Source organism: Ranitomeya imitator, chromosome 6 (genome assembly GCF_032444005.1).
Source record: "Ranitomeya imitator isolate aRanImi1 chromosome 6, aRanImi1.pri, whole genome shotgun sequence".
Classification (NCBI taxonomy): Eukaryota; Metazoa; Chordata; class Amphibia; order Anura; family Dendrobatidae; genus Ranitomeya; species Ranitomeya imitator.
Window position 1 is genome coordinate 27,384,763 of NC_091287.1, and position 20,779 is coordinate 27,405,541.

The window sequence follows — 20,779 nt, forward strand, 5'->3', positions numbered from 1 at the left end:
CCTGAGCTCAGTTCACCCGAGTCCGAATTTACATCAGATAAAGGGGATGATCTTTTAACTTCCGTACCCCGAGACTTGGATCTCACGGAACCTTTAATTTCCTGTCTAACCATCTCTCTTATTGTAGAGGTCAGATCAGGCGCCTCCTCCTCCAGCAGGCGTTGGATACATATTTTACACAACTTTTTCAAATGCCCATCCGGAAGCGGCTCTGCACATTCGGCACACTGCCTATGTTTGGCTTTGGACAAACTTTTCCTCCCCTGATAGAGGAAAAAAACAAGGGGAATACAATCATCACTAAGTGGACTTTCACGAAGATCACTTACCCCGTCCAGTAATGAGTGGTACCGTAGATGGGGGGTCCTTCGTAGCTGGCAAATCCTTACGGCTTGAGGACTTTGGTATAGAAATCCGAGCCTCCTTAGCTCCACCAGCGCGGCTACTGCCACTAGACCGACGCTGGGAGCTTCTTCGAGGCTTATCTGACTGCTGGTGTTGCTGCTGCGGCTCCTGCTGCTGGCTGTCGATAGTCCCTTCTGGCGACTCCATTATGGAATGGGCAAGGAACACTGACCATCCCAGCTTGCAGCATTAAATAATGCCCCCAAGGTACCGCCCCCGGATGGGGGCCAGCAGGGAATCCCAGGTGGTAATCGACCGTCCGCCACTGCGCTGCGCTACCCCTCCCCGAAGCCCCGACTGTCCCCGCAGCTGGGCGCCGCCATTAGCCGGAGATGACGCTACTGCGCATGCCCAGCCGCATCATCCGGCCGCGCCGCTCGCCGCGTCATCCGGACACGCCCCCTCCGGACGCGGCGGCGGCGCCAAGCCGACACGCGGACCAGGACGCCAGCAGACACCTCACCGGACCAACACCGCAACCCCGCCCGGCACAGACTGACTCCCGGGACCCTAACAGCCAAGCACACACTCCACAGGTACCTTGCGCTGCGGACGCCACAGAAGCTAGCCTATATGTCAGAGGCTGCTTCCTCCTGCTGCCACCTACACCGAGCAGTCCCCCTGCCGTGTGGTGCTTCCTGCCTCCTGAACAGGCCGAGGTAGGGGACCCCCGCTACCTGCACCGGTCTGCCAGGAGTGGGGATATCTTCTTAGCTTCGACCCTCTTCCCAGGGCCTGTCTGAAGAGGTTCCGCTGTCAGGGACAGGAAACCAAACTGACGTGGGAGAGAGGTACCGCCCTTTTTATGTCTGTAGGTTTCCTGTCCCTGAATGGCGGATCCCCTCTCGTTGTGCTGTCATGGCGACTGAATAAATCAATGTTTTTTTTTTAAAAATCAAAAATAATCGGATTTTTTTTATTTAAATCGGATTTTTTTTATTTAAATCGGATTTTTTTCAATAAACTGCTTTTTGAGGAAAATATTTTACCATCCAAAGGTTCTTCCATCATGAGATAAAGCGGAGTTGTTTAACTCAGTAGAATAAAGGCTGTATATGTGTAACAATCACAATGCCATGCTCTTCCAGAGGTTTCTGTAGGATTAGTGGGCAGTTTCTCTCCTATATTATCACAGACGCTCGCTTTACTTACGCAGTTCTATCGGTAAGGCAGGCATGGTTTGAGACTATAAGGGGCCATAGATCCGTGATGGGTAGGAGGTGATAACATGAAGAAAAGTTCCTGTTTCCCATTCTCACGTCACTGGAGACTAGAAATGATTTGCCAGGACACCTGCTAATGGCTCCAATATGAGAGCAGTTTTGGGGGCATGGAAGTAGCTCAATGCCATGAACAGTAGAGGAAGGTCATGAGGTGGTGACCGCACTCTATAAACATCCATATGACCTTATAGGAGTTGACCCAATTATATCACCCATTAAAAAAGCTTAAACTTTCTCAGTATTATTAACCATTTATTTGACCAGGCTACAGACTGTCCACTTTAGAAAGTTTAGAAAACCCATTATCTTTCACCCCATTAGTGAATTCTGAAATAATACAGTGGGGATCCTCATCTTTTAGAGGCAAGAGATGTTATAAGGCTATGTGCACACGTTGTGGATTAGGCTTAGGAATTTCTGGTGCGGATTCTGCCTCTCCTGGCAGAAAACGCACTTGTGGTTCCGCAGCGTTTTTTGTGCGTTTCCGCAGCGTTATTTGTGCGTTTTTGCTGCAGTTTTCTTGCGGATTTGCTGCGTTTTTTTTTTATAATGGAATGGGTACAAAAACGCTGCAGATTCACAAAAAAGAAGTGACAGGCTACTTCTTTTAAACCGCAGCAGATTTTCCGCAAAGTGTGCACAACATTTTTTTTTCTCATTGATTTACATTGTACTGTAAACCAATTGCGGATCTGCAGCGTTTCTGCACCGCAAAAAACACTGCGGATCCGCAGAGAATCCGCAACGTGTGCACGTAGCCTTACTCTTATTCCCAACCAAGCATTTTTTTCCCTAAAATTTATCTGTACCTTTGGCATAAAAAAAAAAGTTGTAAAGTTATTTAAGTCTTATTTTTATGACCACTACCCACTGAAATACGAGAAGGGGAGCAAATTAAAAAGTTAACTTTTTTCCCACCGAGCAAGGTTTTTGCAATAGCGGCGGCTTTTATTTAGGCTTTTACCGTATTTATAAAAAATTTTCCTGATATTTATTAATTTCTAGAATTTATTTTTCATACATTGCGCACCCTAAGGGTATGTGCACACGTCAGGATTTCTTGCAGAAATTTTCCTGACAAAAACCGGACATTTCTGCCAGAAATCCGCATGCGTTTTTACCGCGATTTTGACGCGTTTTTGGTGCGTTTTTCCCAAATGCATAGAATTGCGCGAAAAACGCAGAAAATCCGCAAAAATAATGAACATGCTCATTTTTTTTACCGCGATGCGTTTTTTTCGCGGAAAAAAAACGCATCCATGTGCACAAAACATGCAGAATGCATTCTAAATGATAGAATGCATAATGTATGCGTTTTTAATGAGTTTTTATAGCGTTTTAGCGCGAAAAAACGCAAAATAAAGACGAAAAAACCTGAACGTGTGCACATGGCCCAAAAGGGTCATAAAAGAGCTTTAGGGTTCATTAAAAAAAACAAAAAAAAAAACTTTTTTTTTTTTAACCTGATTTCAACTGCAACTGGGGTTGGCATATTAGCCCAGTTGCAGGGGATTTTCATCTTCCCGGCTGCATAGCACAGATGACTGGGTCTCCTAGGATCCAGCAACTGCTGCTAACTACACCCAGCGATCACATGAGTGCCGGGTCTGGAGGAGGAAGCTCCATTAGCGCTTCACATTGCTGAAATTAGAGGCATCAGGAAGGCAGAGACTAATGAACACCACCGCCATCTCTATGGGGAGTCTGGCTGTGTCTGACAGCTGGCTACCCACTACTGAGACTGAACAATTTAAACTACGGTACTCTACTATGCGGGCCGCCCGGACAGTTACAGTCTATGGGCAGGAGTAAAACCAATCACTATGTGTTCCAGTCTTCTTATTGTCATAGGACCATTCTGTGCGACCCGTCAGGCATTTCTACGTCGGGTCCTATTAGACGTGAAGGTTTCTTTATGTTGCTACATGGCGCAATGCAGACAAGGTGAATATTCAGATGCAGATTTCCTTCTCATTTTATTTGATTTCGCTTTTTCACTCGGTTCAGTTTTGTAGGCAGACGTGTCAAGTAAAGCTGTGTGCACACGATGCGGATTTAGTGCGGATCTGCAGCGGATTTTTCCGCGCAGAAACGCTGCCGTTCCGCAAAGTGATTTACAGTACAATGTAAATCAATTGGGGGAAAAAAAAAGGCTGTGCTAATGGTGTGGAAAAGTCCGCTGCGGATCAAAAGAAGTAGCGGAACTGCAGCATTTCTGACCCCTTCCATTATAGAAATCCGCAGGGGTAAAAAAAAAAAAAAAAAGCAGAAAATCCGCAACAAAAAGGCACAAAATCCGCACCTGTTTTCTGCCAGGAGATGCAGATTTTGTGTGGAAAATTCTGCACCCCAATCCGCAACGTGTGCACATAGCCTAAAGCTTTTAGAAACCCACATCTCCGATCAAATATTGCAAAATAAAACACGTTTCCTCAGTTATTTAGGTGGACAGAAGCATAAATTTTAAAAACAGCGCAATGCACAAATGTGTCGGACAGTCACGCTTTATGGCCATGTTAATAAATAAATAAACAGGCCATGGGCACTTTTAACAAGGGAAAAAAATGATTCTTACTTATGTTATTGGTTACCTTTAGGTAATAAAATGACACCAACATTTAGTCTGCAATCTATACTCATTTTCAGAACCCCAGATATGCAGTTTTTAGCCTGATCCAAGTTTCAGATTTTCTTTCCAGGGAGTGTCCACCCCAGTAATACAGGCTGGATGTGAGGTCTGTGTGTATCCAGGGCGCCGCTGTCTATATAACCTCATATTAGCACAGCGTCTCTTCTGTACCCATTTCCTTCTTCACATGCTTTCCTCCATGTCTACAGACGGTTTTCTCTGCCTGTCCTGAGACCGCAGATGATTCCTCCCTCCACTCTCCAAATTATGGATATTTATATAAAACCCATTCTTGCTGCAATCTCTAACACAAAGAGAAGGGAAAGCAGAATAAGACCCCAAATGCTCTAAAGGATTTGTAACGTTTTTGCAGACCACTTGGCTACTTGGCTAAATAAAGGACTTGCTGCAGCAGCAAACTGGTAGAAAAGTTTTAATAAAAACTAATTAGAAAGTTGCATAACTTTCAATTTAGGAAATAAATGCCCCCACCTCATAAAAAAAAAGATCGAACAAACCTATGAATGTCCTAGAGGGGTGGGAGGGGGTTCAGCAATGCAGATTTGCTCTTCTGGAGTGTACCCCCTTCCCCAGTCTCCCGATTTCCTGCTTGTCCAGGGGGAGGCTTATAGGGCAAGTCTATGGTTATCCAGCCAAGTAAAGTCTCTACGTGAAGCTCTATACAGTAGACTTCCTCTTCTGGCTTTTACATCCCACTCCCCATCCGTTCTTCCTCTCCATCCTATCACACTCATTTTATAGGATAGTAAATGTAATTACGGTAGGTACATACACTGAAAAAATAATAATTTACCAAAAGTTACTTCTCCTTTCCCCGTTTTGTCAAAGAGTTGAAAAGCCACCATAAATAAAGCATCCGGAGCACAGAGGACCGACTCGAACGCCACAAACTCCTGGAAGGAGATTAACCTGGAAGAATGAAGAAAAGGTTAAAAACCTAAAAGCATGAAGGAGATTTCAGGACCAAAACAATAGGAACAGGGATCAGTTGAAAACCATCCAAACCTATAGGGGTATTTATACAAATCTACTGATATATGTTGTCTCTGAAATTACAAGAGGTACGCGGTTTACTCCAGAGCTGCACTCACTATTCTGCTGGTGCAGTCACTGTGTACATACATTACTAATCCTGAGTTACACCCTGCACTATACTCCAGAGCTGCACTCACTATTCTGCTGGTGCAGTCACTGTGTACATAAATTACATTACTGATCTCGAGGTACAGTTGTGCTCAAAAGTTTACATACCCCGGCAGAATTTTTGCCTTCTTCCCCTTTTGTCAAAGAATATGAATGATAACACCAAATCTTTTTCTCCACTCATGACATCATTTGTGGTATGTCCGGATAAAGGGGTCACCTGAACCCTGCAACGCGTAGAATAAACCATGTTGAAACCTCTACAATTTTTGGAAATCTTTCGGCAGCGCGGGATGCTCCTTTTTTCCTTCCTAAGTGTATCTGATCAAAAGTTCACATACCCCATTTCTTAATACCGTGTATTGCCCCCTCTAACATCAATGACAGCTTGAAGTCTTTTGTGGTAGTTGTGGATGAGGTTCTTTATTTTCTCAGATGGTAAAGCTGCTCACTGTTCTTCGCAAAAAGCCTCCAGTTCCTGTAAATTCCTGGGCTGTCTAGCATCAACTGCGTGCTTGTGATCTCCCCAGAGTGGCTCAATGATATTGAGGTCAGGAGACTGAGATGGCCACTCCAGAACCTTCACTTTGTTCTGTTGTAGCCAATGACAGGTCGACTTGGCCTTGTGTTTTGGATCATTGTCATGTTGGAACATCCAAGTATCTCCCATGCGCAGCTTTCGGGCTGATGAGTGCAAATTTGCCTCCAGTATTTGCTGATAACATGCTGAATTCATCTTTCCTTCAACGTTGACCAAGTTTCCTGTGCCTTTGTAGCTCACACATCCCCAAAACATCAGTGATCCACCTCCGTGCTTTACAGTAGGAATGGTGTTCCTTTCATCATAGGCCTTGTTGACCTCTCTCCAAATGTAACGTTTATGGTTGGGGTCAAAAAGTTACATTTTGGTCTCATCACTCCAAATTACCTTGTTCAAGAAGTTTTGAGGCTTGTCTTTGTGCTGTTTTGCATACTGTTTGTGAGATATTTTGTGGCATTCGCGCAGTAATGGCTTTCTATTGTCGACTCGTCCATGCAGACCATTTTTCAAGAGCCCCCTTATTGTGCATCTTGAAACAGCCACACTGCTACTTTTCGGAGAGTCCTGTATTTCAGCTGATGTTATTTGTGGCTTTTTCTTTGCATCCCGAAAAATTTTCCTGGCAGTTGCGGACGACATTTTTGTTGGTCTACATGACCGTGGTTTTGTTTTTACAGAGCCCCTGGTTTTCCATTTGTTAATCACAGTTTGAATGCTGCTGACTGGCATTATCAATTCCTTGGATATCTTTTTGTATCCCTTTCCTGTTTTATACAGTTCAACTACCTTTTCCCGTAGATCTGTTGACAATTCTTTTGCTTTCCCAATGACTCACAATCCAGAAATGTCAATGGCTGGATGAAAGATGCAAGAGTCTGTCTGGATCCCAGAAACTCACTCAGCTTTTATGCACACACACTGATTACAAGCAAACAGGTCACAGGTGAGGATGTTACCTTTAGTAGCCATTCAAACCCATTTGTGTCAACTTCTGTGCAGGTTATCAGGCCAAAACCACCAGGGTATGTGAACTTTTGATCAGGGTCATTTGGATGTTTTGGGTTGTCATTATGATTTAAAAAGAGAAAACACAGTAGCTTGACAATAAATGGCTCTGAGGTTTTGTATCCTATACAGTTGTTTGATACAATTTTAAAGGAGGTTATGTACATATGTGGGGGGTAAGGACATGTATGTCTAAGCAGGGTTTCTTTTTTCTCTCCCAAACTTCAATATGCCCCATCTATTGTGGTTGTGCCACATCACCACCCACAATGAGGTCAAAGAAATCATGTGGCAACCATAAAATTGCTTCAAAGGGAAACTAATATACATTTTTCAGTGACAACCTCCCCGCCCCCAAGGAGCTCTCAATGGAGAACAGGATAAGATATGAGCATAGCCTTTGTCCAAAAGTAGTTTAATATACCAGAATCAGCAAATCTATCAATAGTTTAGAATGGAAAAAATAGTTTTCCGTTATAAGCCTTTACTAATAAACTATTATTATTCTTACAAACTATTCTAAAGGATTTCAATTACGGTACTCAAATTTAGACTTATGAAAAAAAAAAAAAATCAAATAAAAAGTGAAAACGTTTTTTAACTTGATAGATGCTTCCCAATAAACTAATGAAACAAATAAAATATTAATTATAAATAAAAAAAAAATAAGAATACAAATAAATAAAATTATATAAAAATTAAAATATATTATATAAATTATAAAAAAAATATAAACGATCAATATAAACAATAAAATGGTAATATAAAATAAATAATATTATAACATTCAAATAAATAATGATGATAATAGAAAAAATACTAATAATAATGCCTGAATCATATTGGTAGCATCCAGGTTAAAGCATCGTTTAGTCATTAACTCCGTACAAGTCAATGCAATGAAAGCTGTATTTCGTGTCTTTTGTTTAAACGCTGCTCACGCACTTGGAGACTTCTCAAAAGGTTAATGGAGAGATTAAAAAAGGAGCACGGATACAAAAAAAAAAGGAGCAATTTCATTGACTTGAGAACAGCCAGGGATTAGATCCAATGAATAAATGAATCCGAAATTGTGAAAACAACAAAAACTATTGGCTTAAAAAAAAAATATATATATATATATATATATATATATATATATATATATATATATATATATATATATATATATATATATATATATATATATATATATATATATATATATTTATTTATTATTATTATTATTTTTTTAAATAAAAATGTTTGGTGCATCTTGCCGACATCTGAAAGCTGTGATAAGACATGGGTAGTGCCTGTGATTATTCCCACACACATTGTGCTCCATGGAGCGTACACCATTATCTGCAGTAAGTTATCAGGCAGATAATGTATTCGGGCCCATCGGAGGCTGGAACACCTGTTTTTCCCGCACATGAAAAGAATTCGTTTTAAGTCCTATGTTGAAGTTCATATTTAAATTTTATTTAATGACACCTAATGATGTGCAATCAGGAGGAGGGGCGGGGGATGGGGGGGAGGGCGCTAGGCTAATCCCGAAAAGAGAGCGCGTTGCCATGGAAACTACCCTCCGCGCCGCCGCTTGGGGCTGAGAACCCGGACTGTGTGCCTCGCATTACTTAGGTTTCTTTAGACATAAAGAACTCGGCATGTAATTGACTGTGTAAAATTGATGCTCAGTTACTTCATTGTGTGGGTCATAATTTGAGTAAGTGAATACGTCACCGTTATTAGGGAGTAAATCTGTTGTGATTTACTGCCGACGCGGCAGGCCCTGCGTATCAGAGGCTGGAACACAATAAGACGAAAATAGCTGGTTTAATTAACTTGTAAAAATTGGGTTAATTTCAATGCAGCTGCTGCCGCAGATCCTCCGCACATGACCCTGATCGGTGATCGGATTAAAAATCCTCACATTTAGAAAGGAGATTTTATTTAATAAGGTTCAACAGACCTTTTATTTAAGAAAAATTTATATATATATATATATATATATATATATATATATATATATATATATATATATATATATATATATATATATATATACATATATATACATATATATACATATATATATCTCAAACATTTTATCAATTCAGAAAAAAATGCGCTTAAGTGAATATGCAAAAGGGAAATCAAAACCCCATCAATATTTGGTGACCGTCCTGTGCCTATTCTTCTCGGTACGGTACACTTGTACAAAGTTAGGGATTTTGTAGGATTATAGTCAGGGGTCTGAATAACCAGTTATAACAGAACAGGTGATGACGGTATAATTTTCATATGTAGGGTGTAACAGTTATTAACTGAAACAGCTGTAGAAGAGGCTTAAAACTGGGTGAGGAACAGACAAACTGCTACAAAGGCGAGGTTGTAGAAGACAGTTTCAAGTCATATACACCATGGCAAGACTGAGCGCAGCAACAGGACACAAGGTAGTTCTACTGCATCAGCAAGGTGTCTACCAGACAAAGATTTCAAAGAGGACAGGGGTTTCCAAGCTCTTTTAAAGACGCAGCAAAAAAATTGGGCCACGTTGAGAAACGTAGATGCAGTCCTCAGCCAAGGGAACTTAGTGTAGCAGATGAAAGACACATTGTGCTTGCTTATGTTCTAAATCAGTAAATGTCCAGCAGTGCCAGCAGCTCGGAACTATGTGAAATAATAAGGATCTGCAGGAGCAGTGACGAATGGTGGGTGGTTCTGCAACTTTGTGCCTGCATTTCAGAAAATGGAGTTGAGGATTTGATCAGGATTAATGGTGTCATCCATGCTGAGAAATTCCAAGCAGATACTTATCTATCATGTAATACCATCAGGGAGGCGTCTTACTGGCTCCAATATTGCAGTAGGACAAGTCCCCAAAACATCCAACCAATGTCATTAAGAACAACCTTCAGAGCAAAAAAGAACAAGGGGTCCTGGAAGTAATGATGATGAGAATGATGAGAGTTATATTCAACTAATAATAGAGACAGCAGGCGACGGCTGTTGGGACTATTTACTACCATCAGCCTGCAGCTGCTAATAATGGCGAGAGCAGGAGAAGCTGATGGGAGTGTTCATCACCCACCGCCATCGCTATAAATAAAAAAACACAGTGGGTTCCCCTGTATTTTTGATAACCAGCCAGGAAAAACTGACAGTTGAGGGCTGCAACACTCAGCTATCAGTGTTAGCAAGGCTGGTTATCAAGAATAGAGGGGTCCCCACGCTGTTTTAATTATTTAAATAAATAAACCTAATCCAGGAAAGGCGCATCTATTAGATGCGCCAATTCTGGCGCTTTGTCAGGCTCTTCCCACTTGTCCTGTAGTGGTGGCAAGTGGGGTTCATATTTGAGGGGTTGATGTCACCTTTGTATTGTCTGGTGACATCAAGCCACGTATTCGTAATCGAGAGACGTCTATAAGACACCCATCCATTACAAATCCTATAGTTGTATTGTAAATAGAGACACAGCCAGAAAAAAAGTCTTATTTGAAAACAAAACACAGATTTACTTTTTTATTTAAAAATAACAAACACAGTTATACTCGCCTAACGCCCATTACATTAAATCCCTTGTCTCTTGTAATCAAGTAAAAATAAAAACAACAATATCCCTCATCTGTCGTTCTGCCCCACACCATAATCCATGTCTGGGGGATAAATAGTTTTCAACCTGGACGGCGCCAAGACGCATCCGTCCAGGCTGAGAACCACTGATGAATGACCATGTGATCCCAGCTGGGCTGAACTGCGGTGACCTCAGCACCATGAGAAAAGGTCACTGAGTTCACCACAGTTCAGCCCAGTGAGTTCTCCACAGATCAAACATCTGCGGTGAACTCACTGAGAGGAACTGCGGTGAACTCAGTGACTTTTTCTCACTGTGCTGTGGTCACCGCAGTTTAGCCCGGCTGGGACCGCAGCCTCAGTAACCTTGATAATGTTATTTATTTATAGCGCAAGCGCCGGCAGCCGGGACCTGCTCTCGCTGCCATTAGCAGCAACAGGCATAGGCTGATGGGAGTAATAGTACCGCTACTTCTCAGGTGCTGGTACGTGTCATACGGATGACATCACAGTGTGTCATTCGTGTGCACGTGTGGGACATTTTGCGTGCCGTGCTGCTTTAAAAAAAAAAAACTGACATGTAAGCGTATTTTGCCCACAGACACACGGTCAGTAGAAATACACCGACATGTGCACAGTATCTCCGGTACATGTGAAGACTGTCACCACATGTACCAGACACAATGACATGTGAAAGAGCCCTTATGTGAACTTTTATAGGGCTTTTTTTTTTTTTAGGTGTTTGTAGCTGTTATAAGCCAAACTTTTTTGCGCAATGGAAGGTGTTCAAGTCAAGAGACCAGATTATTGCTTCATCAGATGCACATGTTGCAACCCATACTTTACACTGCAGCTCAGCTTATGCAGAGCATATGTTTAGTGCATAGTTCTAATTCTTTGTCCTTTTAATATCTCTTCTAATTAGTAAGTCCGGCTCAATATTACGCACGGGTCATGTCACAATGATGACGGAGTCTACTGATCAGATGAGGCGATGAGGAACCTGATCGGTAGGAGGAAGTTTACAGGGCTCTGGTCTGGCAGCCACAGAGGTGGTCGCTGAATTAGGGTCTTACAAAATTGTACAACTCTAATCTGCACAGATTGCTGACGACTGACGCAAGAAGATGCCGATCTCCAGACTTCCATCGACCAAAAAAGAAAAAAAAAATGGATAGCCTTAAGCAGACTATAGCAGGACTATCGGAGGCTCATGACTTGGTCACTGGAAGGTTAGTGGGAGATGTCCCAAACGGCATCGCTGTGCAAATCATTCACTACTAGTGATGAGCGAACGTGCTCCGATAGGGTGCTCTCCGAGCATGCTCGCATGCGAAAAGGGTTTTCGGCATGTGTGAATAATGTGTTCGAGTCCCCGCGACTGCATGTCTCTCAAACAGGCAATCCCTACATGTGCTGCATCTGTTGCTCAGCCGCGGGGACTCGAAGATGGTCTTCAGCATGCTCCAATATTCTCTGCTAGCACATGAGCATTAATGGATAACACCTTATCAATCAAGATATGACCGTGCTCATTATGCAAATCAGGGGGTGCAACGGTGCATTGAGCACTTGGCCACACTAAGTGTGCACCGAAGCCCCCTCAATTGCATATGAAATCTTTTTTTCCTTTTGGCAACTAAGTTACTAAAATCTAAACTGGGCCAAGTTCCCTATGTACCTGTATTAGAGTCGGCTCTGTGCGAATGTGCCGGAAACAAAAGCCGATAAACTTGCATGATGAGGATTGGCGTTCTTTTAGCTGTAGAGATCTGCATCTTTAAGGGAGTGTCCAGTCAGAAGATAACGAATACCTATCCTAAACGATAGGTCATCAGAATCCGATCGGCGGATGTCCGACACCATCCAACCCCACCCATCCAAGATCGATCATAAATATCTACTGACCAGACACGTAGATGCACGTAGCCCACCAGACAGACCCCTCCAAAATTGGTGTGGGCATAGGAAAGGTCCAGAGTAGAGGTCCCCCCTCTATTACGACTGCGGACCAGGCTGGAATATGATTTCATCTAGCGGTGCCCATTCGCATTAGCTGCGATCAGGTGATCACGAATCCCAGAAAAACCGGCCAATCGGCCCTTCCTAACGAGGTAGACATGTAAAATAAATAAAAATCTATTTTCCCATGCAGACATTTAAGATGATCACATCTGCAAATGACAGAGCTGCGTCCCTGGGTCTTACGGCCGATATTACGGAGAATGTCATTTTCCTCAGTGGTCTATCATTATTTTTAAAAAAAAAAATCTCCTCCAGAAAGAGAAATATTTTGCCCAAATGACGAATAATTGTAAGTCGCACAATAGACTGTACGTGGGGCCAGGAGCGTGTCACGCCTTGACTCCTAATGCCTTTCAAAGTAGCTTTCCATGTGTCTTTCTATTATATAATGTCATCTTTTAGTGCCTCTGTCGAAGCTTCGGAACGCAGGGTTGCCCAGCAACAAGAGAATTATGTGTCAGCGAACAATTAACGGAGCTGACACCCGGAGCCCAGCAACCATTTTCTGAGCCATGTCTACATCAGGAAATCTTCCCGTACATCCTTCTTCCCACTCCCCTCCATCACAGTCCTCCTCTCTGACTGCAATTTTTTTTTCCCCTTTCCATGGGGGTGAAATAAATATCAGATATCCAGGAGATTATCATGTCGCTGTAACTATGGAATAAAAATGGGATATGGATCTTTCTTCTTTCTTTATTTTTTTTATATAGCGCTAACATATTACGCAGCGCTTTACAGTTTGCACACATTATCATCGCTGTCCCCGATGGGGCTCACAATCTAAATTCCCTATCAGTATGTCTTTGGAATGTGGGAGGAAACCGGAGTGCCCGGAGGAAACCCACGCAAACACGGAGAGAACATACAAACTCTTTGCAGATGTTGTCCAAGGTGGGATTAGAACCCAGGACTCCAGAGCTGCAAGGCTGCTGTGCTAACCACTGCGCCACCGTGCTGCCCTGATGGATGGGTCGGTCGAGAAAAAAAATGCATTTACAAGTGCTCTTACTGGTAGGCCGACACAAGAGCCCGAAGATGATACAATATTACACGAGAGATCGTTTTTCATGAGTTTTATAGAGAATCCTGGTCCGTTTGTGACCAGGAGGAAGAGTTATCAATATATGGCAACATCTTCAGTGCAGAATTGGCATCACCTGGAATTCAGCGGTGAGCGAAGGGGGGAGACGGCGCTTCAGCGGCGAGCGAAGGGGGGAGACGGCGCTTCAGCGGCGAGCGAAGGGGGGAGACGGCGCTTCAGCGGCGAGCGAAGGGGGGAGACGGCGCTTCAGCGGCGAGCGAAGGGGGGAGACGGCGCTTCAGCGGCGAGCGAAGGGGGGAGACGGCGCTTCAGCGGCGAGCGAAGGGGGGGAAGACGGCGCTTCAGCGGCGAGCGAAGGGGGGGAAGACGGCGCTTCAGCGGCGAGCGAAGGGGGGAAGACGGCGCTTCAGCGGCGAGCGAAGGGGGGAAGACGGCGCTTCAGCGGCGAGCGAAGGGGGGAAGACGGCGCTTCAGCGGCGAGCGAAGGGGGGAAGACGGCGCTTCAGCGGCGAGCGAAGGGGGGAAGACGGCGCTTCAGCGGCGAGCGAAGGGGGGAAGACGGCGCTTCAGCGGCGAGCGAAGGGGGGAAGACGGCGCTTCAGCGGCGAGCGAAGGGGGGAGACAGCGCTTCAGCGGCGAGCGAAGGGGGGAGACGGCGCTTCAGCGGCGAGCGAAGGGGGGAGACGGCGCTTCAGCGGCGAGCGAAGGGGGGAGACGGCGCTTCAGCGGCGAGCGAAGGGGGGAGACGGCGCTTCAGCGGCGAGCGAAGGGGGGAGACGGCGCTTCAGCGGCGAGCGAAGTGGGGAGACGGCGCTTCAGCGGCGAGCGAAGGGGGGAGACGGCGCTTCAGCGGCGAGCGAAGGGGGGAGACGGCGCTTCAGCGGCGAGCGAAGGGGGAGACGGCGCTTCAGCGGCGAGCGAAGGGGGGAAGACGGCGCTTCAGCGGCGAGCGAAGGGGGGGAAGACGGCCCTTCAGCGGCGAGCGAAGGGGGGAAGACGGCGCTTCAGCGGCGAGCGAAGGGGGGAAGACGGCGCTTCAGCGGCGAGCGAAGGGGGGAAGACGGCGCTTCAGCGGCGAGCGAAGGGGGGAAGACGGCGCTTCAGCGGCGAGCGAAGGGGGGAGACGGCGCTTCAGCGGCGAGCGAAGGGGGGAGACGGCGCTTCAGCGGCGAGCGAAGGGGGGAGACGGCGCTTCAGCGGCGAGCGAAGGGGGGAGACGGCGCTTCAGCGGCGAGCGAAGGGGGGAGACGGCGCTTCAGCGGCGAGCGAAGGGGGGAGACGGCGCTTCAGCGGCGAGCGAAGTGGGGAGACGGCGCTTCAGCGGCGAGCGAAGGGGGGAGACGGCGCTTCAGCGGCGAGCGAAGGGGGGAGACGGCGCTTCAGCGGCGAGCGAAGGGGGAGACGGCGCTTCAGCGGCGAGCGAAGGGGGGAAGACGGCGCTTCAGCGGCGAGCGAAGGGGGGGAAGACGGCGCTTCAGCGGCGAGCGAAGGGGGGAAGACGGCGCTTCAGCGGCGAGCGAAGGGGGGAAGACGGCGCTTCAGCGGCGAGCGAAGGGGGGAAGACGGCGCTTCAGCGGCGAGCGAAGGGGGGGAGACGGCGCTTCAGCGGCGAGCGAAGGGGGGAGACGGCGCTTCAGCGGCGAGCGAAGGGGGGAGACGGCGCTTCAGCGGCGAGCGAAGGGGGGAGACGGCGCTTCAGCGGCGAGCGAAGGGGGGAGACGGCGCTTCAGCGGCGAGCGAAGGGGGGAGACGGCGCTTCAGCGGCGAGCGAAGGGGGGAGACGGCGCTTCAGCGGCGAGCGAAGGGGGAGACGGCGCTTCAGCGGCGAGCGAAGGGGGGAGACGGCGCTTCAGCGGCGAGCGAAGGGGGTAGACGGCGCTTCAGCGGCGAGCGAAGGGGGGAGACGGCGCTTCAGCGGCGAGCGAAGGGGGGAGACGGCGCTTCAGCGGCGAGCGAAGGGGGGAGACGGCGCTTCAGCGGCGAGCGAAGGGGGGAAGACGGCGCTTCAGCAGCAAGAGAAGGGGGGAAGGATTTCAGGACAGTTGCCTCTGGAGCATGTTGTTCATAGGCTTCTATGCAAATGAAATAATAAAACTAAAGCTTGCAGTATATGTAGGATGTGACATTAAACTAGACAGTCTGATAGCCCTCTCCTTTTGCTGAAATCACAAGCCTGCAAGACTAAACCAGCATCCTATCATGTACACAGGTCGTCCTATCAGAGGCCTCCACGGCAAGGCGGGGGGGGGAGACTCACTTACGAAACCCCCTAGAATGCAAATGTTAAATTGTATACACATAGACTCACCCGTCTTTGGTCTGATCCACCACACCCGCCAGGAGCTGGACCGTTTTGGGGTTTGGTTCTCCATCTCCTGTGAAGTTCAGGTAACGTCTGACAAAGTCGACTGGTGACATAAAATGGTCTCCATCTTTTTCCACGCTGGCATACTATAAAAAAAAATGAAGCCAAAAAAAAAAAAATTTAAAGGGGGTTTTGTGGACATAAAGATTAAACCATTGTAAACCATCAAAAATGAAGGAACTTCATAATTAGACTAGATATTAAAATTCTGTTCTGTTCCTGAGCGGTCACATGTTTTGATGGGACGTCCGACTCCATTACTTCTTGATAGGGTCTTAGATTTTGTGTACTTTGATTGGCTCAGCCAGCAGCCCTAAATGGTGAGGTCATGGGGGGTGGCCTGTGATCCTAATCAAGTTTACAGTGACTGGGGATGTGCACAGGGAGGGAAAGGACATTACTTGTTCTGTGAAGAGCCTGAAATCTTATCAGTGTCCGACTTTGGCCAGTGGAGATGGTGCTGGGTCTTCCAGAGTGCTAGATTACACTATAATAAATTATTGCATTACACGACTCCATGCTCAGCTCCTGAAAACATTACTGACTACAGGAGAGTCTCAGGATAGCACATACATACATACAGAAGGAATGCTAGGAAGGAGAAACTGTGTGCAGCGATGTGTCCATCTTGAGCCTGTACAGTAGTCTCAGGATGGTGCTTTGTAGGCGGAGTGGGTGGGAACATGTGAGAAATACAGCTCTGCCTTTGGGAAATGTAATTACAGAGGGGGCGCTGGCAGCAAATTCAGGATGTTACCAATTACAGGGGGCTAATGGGAGTGGGAAAAAAAAAGTAAAATAAAAAAGTGGCAGAGTTTTGGGTGGAGGACTCATTAAAAGAACAACCAAATAGTTTATTTTTGGGGGGCCATGGAGTACCCCTTCAATCAAGAGCATTTTATGGTCTACTCTAGGCCATAAAAAAAAAAAAAAAAAAAAAAAACACCCTTACCTTGACAAATATAGTTCTTAGCTCAGCTGGATCAGCTCTCTTGGTCAATGCTACCTGGAAGAGGGAAAGACACGTGCAGGTGATTTATGGTGCAAAATACATAGTATTATATGTATACCTGGTTAATCAACACCAGCCAATAAAAAGATTTCTACATGGCTACGATCAGTTTAAGATTTGTTATGGCCGGACTGTCGAGAACTGTGCTGGTGCAGAGAATGAAGCCCCCTGCAGAGGTGGTTTAGCGTTGTGCCCCCAGCACAGCGGTGCACAATCACCCTTTATACGGTCGACTACAGAACAGAATTAATAACCAGAACTGAGGATCCTTCACCAATAAGAAAGTGAAGGCACAAATCTAGAATAAGGTCTTCGTAACGAGTGCCGGAAGTTGTGTGCTCAAAAGGGGTAGTCTCAAATTTGGAAGCGATACCCAAATCCAGGAGGATTTCTTTCTAACTGCATTAAAGGGAACTCAGCACAGCCTAACTCGCAGTAAGAGCTATTGGATAATAGAAATGCTAAAAGATTTTTTCATCTGGATTTTCGGGCAGCAAATCCACAGTGGAATAGATCACCAGTTAATTAAATGAGATTCGAACACCTCATACCCATATTGCAACACCCTATAAGAAAGAAAGAAATCCAGGCCTTGTGTGGCTCCGTCCGCCTTTGCGGTGGTTCCCTAGAGACCCAGATTTCTTAAAAAGTTGCTTATTGTTAAGGTTTGATTATAAAATTGCCACTGGATTTGATGTTAAACAACATTGTAGCCTTGATTTTGTATTAGGGAGGAACTGACAGGTCTACTCTAACGCGGGACCAGCACCATGACATCAGAAGGAAACAAATCTGATGGAGGATCAACAAACATGTCACAAGAAAATAAATCTGATGGAGAACCAGAACCAGCACCAGCACATCACAAGAAAGCGAATCTGATGGAGGACCAGCACCAACACGTCACAGGAAAGCGAATCTGATGGAGGACCAGCACCAACATGTCGCAAGAAAGCGAATCTGATGGAGGATCAACAAACACGTCACAAGAAAATAAATCTGATAGAGAACCAGCACCAACACGACACAAAGCGAATCTGATGGAGGACCAGCACCAACACGTCACAGGAAAGCGAATCTGATGGAGGACCAGCACCAACACGTCACAGGAAAGCGAATCTGATGGAGGACCAGCACCAACACGTCACAGGAAAGCGAATCTGATGAAGGACCAGCACCAACACGTCACAGGAAAGCGAATCTGATGGAGGACCAGCACCAACACGTCACAGGAAAGCGAATCTGATGGAGGACCAGCACCAACACGTCACAGGAAAGCGAATCTGATGGAGGACCAGCACCAACACGTCACAGGAAAGCGAATCTGATGGAGGACCAGCACCAACACGTCACAGGAAAGCGAATCTGATGGAGGACCAGCACCAACACGTCACAGGAAAGCGAATCTGATGGAGGACCAGCACCAACACGTCAAAAGAAAGCGAATCTGATGGAGGACCAGCACCAACACATCATAGGAAAGCGAATCTGATGGAGGACCAGAACCAACATGTCACAGGAAAGCGAATCTGATGGAGGACCAGCACCAACACATCACAAGAAAATAAATCTGATGGGAGGACCAGCACCAACCACAAGAAAGCGAATCTGATGGAGGACCAGCACCAACACATCACAAGAAAATAAATCTGATGGAGGACCAGAACCAACATGTCACAGGAAAGCGAATCTGATGGAGGACCAGCACCAACACATCACAAGAAAGCGAATCTGATGGAGGACCAGAACCAACATGTCACAGGAAAGCGAATCTGATGGAGGACCAGCACTAACACATCACAAGAAAATAAATCTGATGGGAGGACCAGCACCAACCACAAGAAAGCGAATCTGATGGAGGACCAGCACCAACACATCACAGGAAAGCGAATCTGATGGAGGACCAGCACCAACACATCACAAGAAAATAAATCTGATGGAGGACCAGCACCAACACGTCACAAGAAAGCGAATCTGATGGAGGACCAGCACCAACACATCACAAGAAAATAAATCTGATGGAGGACCAGCACCAACACGTCACAAGAAAGCGAATCTGATGGAGGACCAGAACCAACATGTCACAGGAAAGCGAATCTGATGGAGGACCAGCACCAACACATCACAAGAAAATAAATCTGATGGGAGGACCAGCACCAACCACAAGAAAGCGAATCTGATGGAGGACCAGCACCAACACATCACAGGAAAGCGAATCTGATGGAGGACCAGCACCAACACGTCACAGGAAAGCGAATCTGATGGAGGACCAGCACCAACACATCACAAGAAAGCGAATCTGATGGAGGACCAGCACCAACACGTCACAGGAAAGCGAATCTGATGGAGGACCAGCACCAACACGTCACAAGAAAATAAATCTGATGGAGGACCAACACGTCACAGGGAAGCGAATCTGATGGAGGACCAGCACCAATCACAAGAAAGCGAATCTGATGGAGGACCAGCACCAACACATCACAAGAAAGCGAATCTGATGGGAGGACCAGCACCAACACATCACAAGAAAGCGAATCTGATGGAGGACTAGAACCAACATGTCACAAGAAAGCGAATCTGATGGAGGACCAGCACCAACACATCACAAGAAAAGAAATCTGATGGGAGGACCAGCACCAACCACAAGAAAGCGAATCTGGGATTTTGGCTTCTCAGGGATGCGGGCAGGTAATAGACCTATTAGATCTTAATTTCTCAATAATATCCTTTGAAACGGCATCACAACAATATCCATTATTTAATAATAAACCGTTCTTATTTCTCCAAGCGCGTAGCTTAGTACAGAAATGTCAGACATTGGGGGGGACGGCACAGGGGAGGTCCAATTTGGATGGGTTTATCAGAAATACAAAAGCCCACCCGGCTTCTATAAGTAACATCTATTCAATATTGCGTAGGAAATGGGTGGGGGAAGGAAAAACCACGGGCGTGGCGAGGTGGTTGAGAGATATACCAAACTTGGAGGTGAGTGACCTTTTTGAAGCTACCATAACACAAAGAAAGATTCTACCATATAGCAGTTACACTGATATGGCACTTCTAATTCTACATAGAGCCTATATCACACCGTGCATGCAATCTAAAATGTCCCCATCCATCATCTACCCATGTTCTAAATGTAAAGCCCGTAACACCGACATTTATCATCACTTATGGAGCTGCCCGCAGATTCGAAAACTTTGGGGAGAAGTACATAATGAATTGCAAATAATCTGTGGAGTAGACTTCACACTCACTCCGCAGTGGGCCATTTTTAACATCCTAGATGAAACATCTCGAAAACTACCCAAATACGTCAAGGCAACACTTACAATATGGGCTTCAGCAACTAGGAAGAGTATTTTACATCAATGGTTGAGTCCCTTAATCCCTTCACTCCCTTTCATTCGCACAAAAATACAGTTCATATTTAGAATGGAATGGTTAGACACATTAACTAACAAAGAAAAACAAGTAAGCAAATTTTTTTCCACATGGGATACTTTTATTCCATCACTTCCTTTGGAGACTAGGGAGAAACTGAGGGCACAGTTTGAAAATACCCAATGGTATTTATTGCAGCGGATAGGAGGTAACTCACCAATTTCATGAGGTACTTTTATGATTAAGTCTACGCAAAGTATGGAGGTTCATGTTTTTAGTTTATGTTGGGGTGGGGGGATAAGGGATACAATATCATTATATTGTCACATTATCGCATTACCATATCATCAACTTTGGAAATGTATATTTTGTACGTTTTTGTATTATATTATAAATTTCTAATAAAAAGATTTTCAAAAA

At 45.7% G+C, this 20,779-nt stretch overlaps 1 protein-coding gene across 1 annotated transcript in view; it reads right to left on the reverse strand.

Annotated features, from left to right (window-relative positions):
- SLC25A13 (solute carrier family 25 member 13) overlaps positions 1-20,779 on the reverse strand; it is a 107,114-nt gene that overhangs the window by 67,595 nt on the left and 18,740 nt on the right. Inside the window, exons 2-4 of the mRNA XM_069729359.1 lie at positions 16,916-16,969; positions 15,907-16,049; positions 5,072-5,187 (exon numbers count right to left, since the gene is read on the reverse strand). Coding sequence (XP_069585460.1) covers positions 5,072-5,187; positions 15,907-16,049; positions 16,916-16,969 — 313 coding nt within the window. The remainder of the gene's footprint in view (positions 1-5,071; positions 5,188-15,906; positions 16,050-16,915; positions 16,970-20,779) is intronic.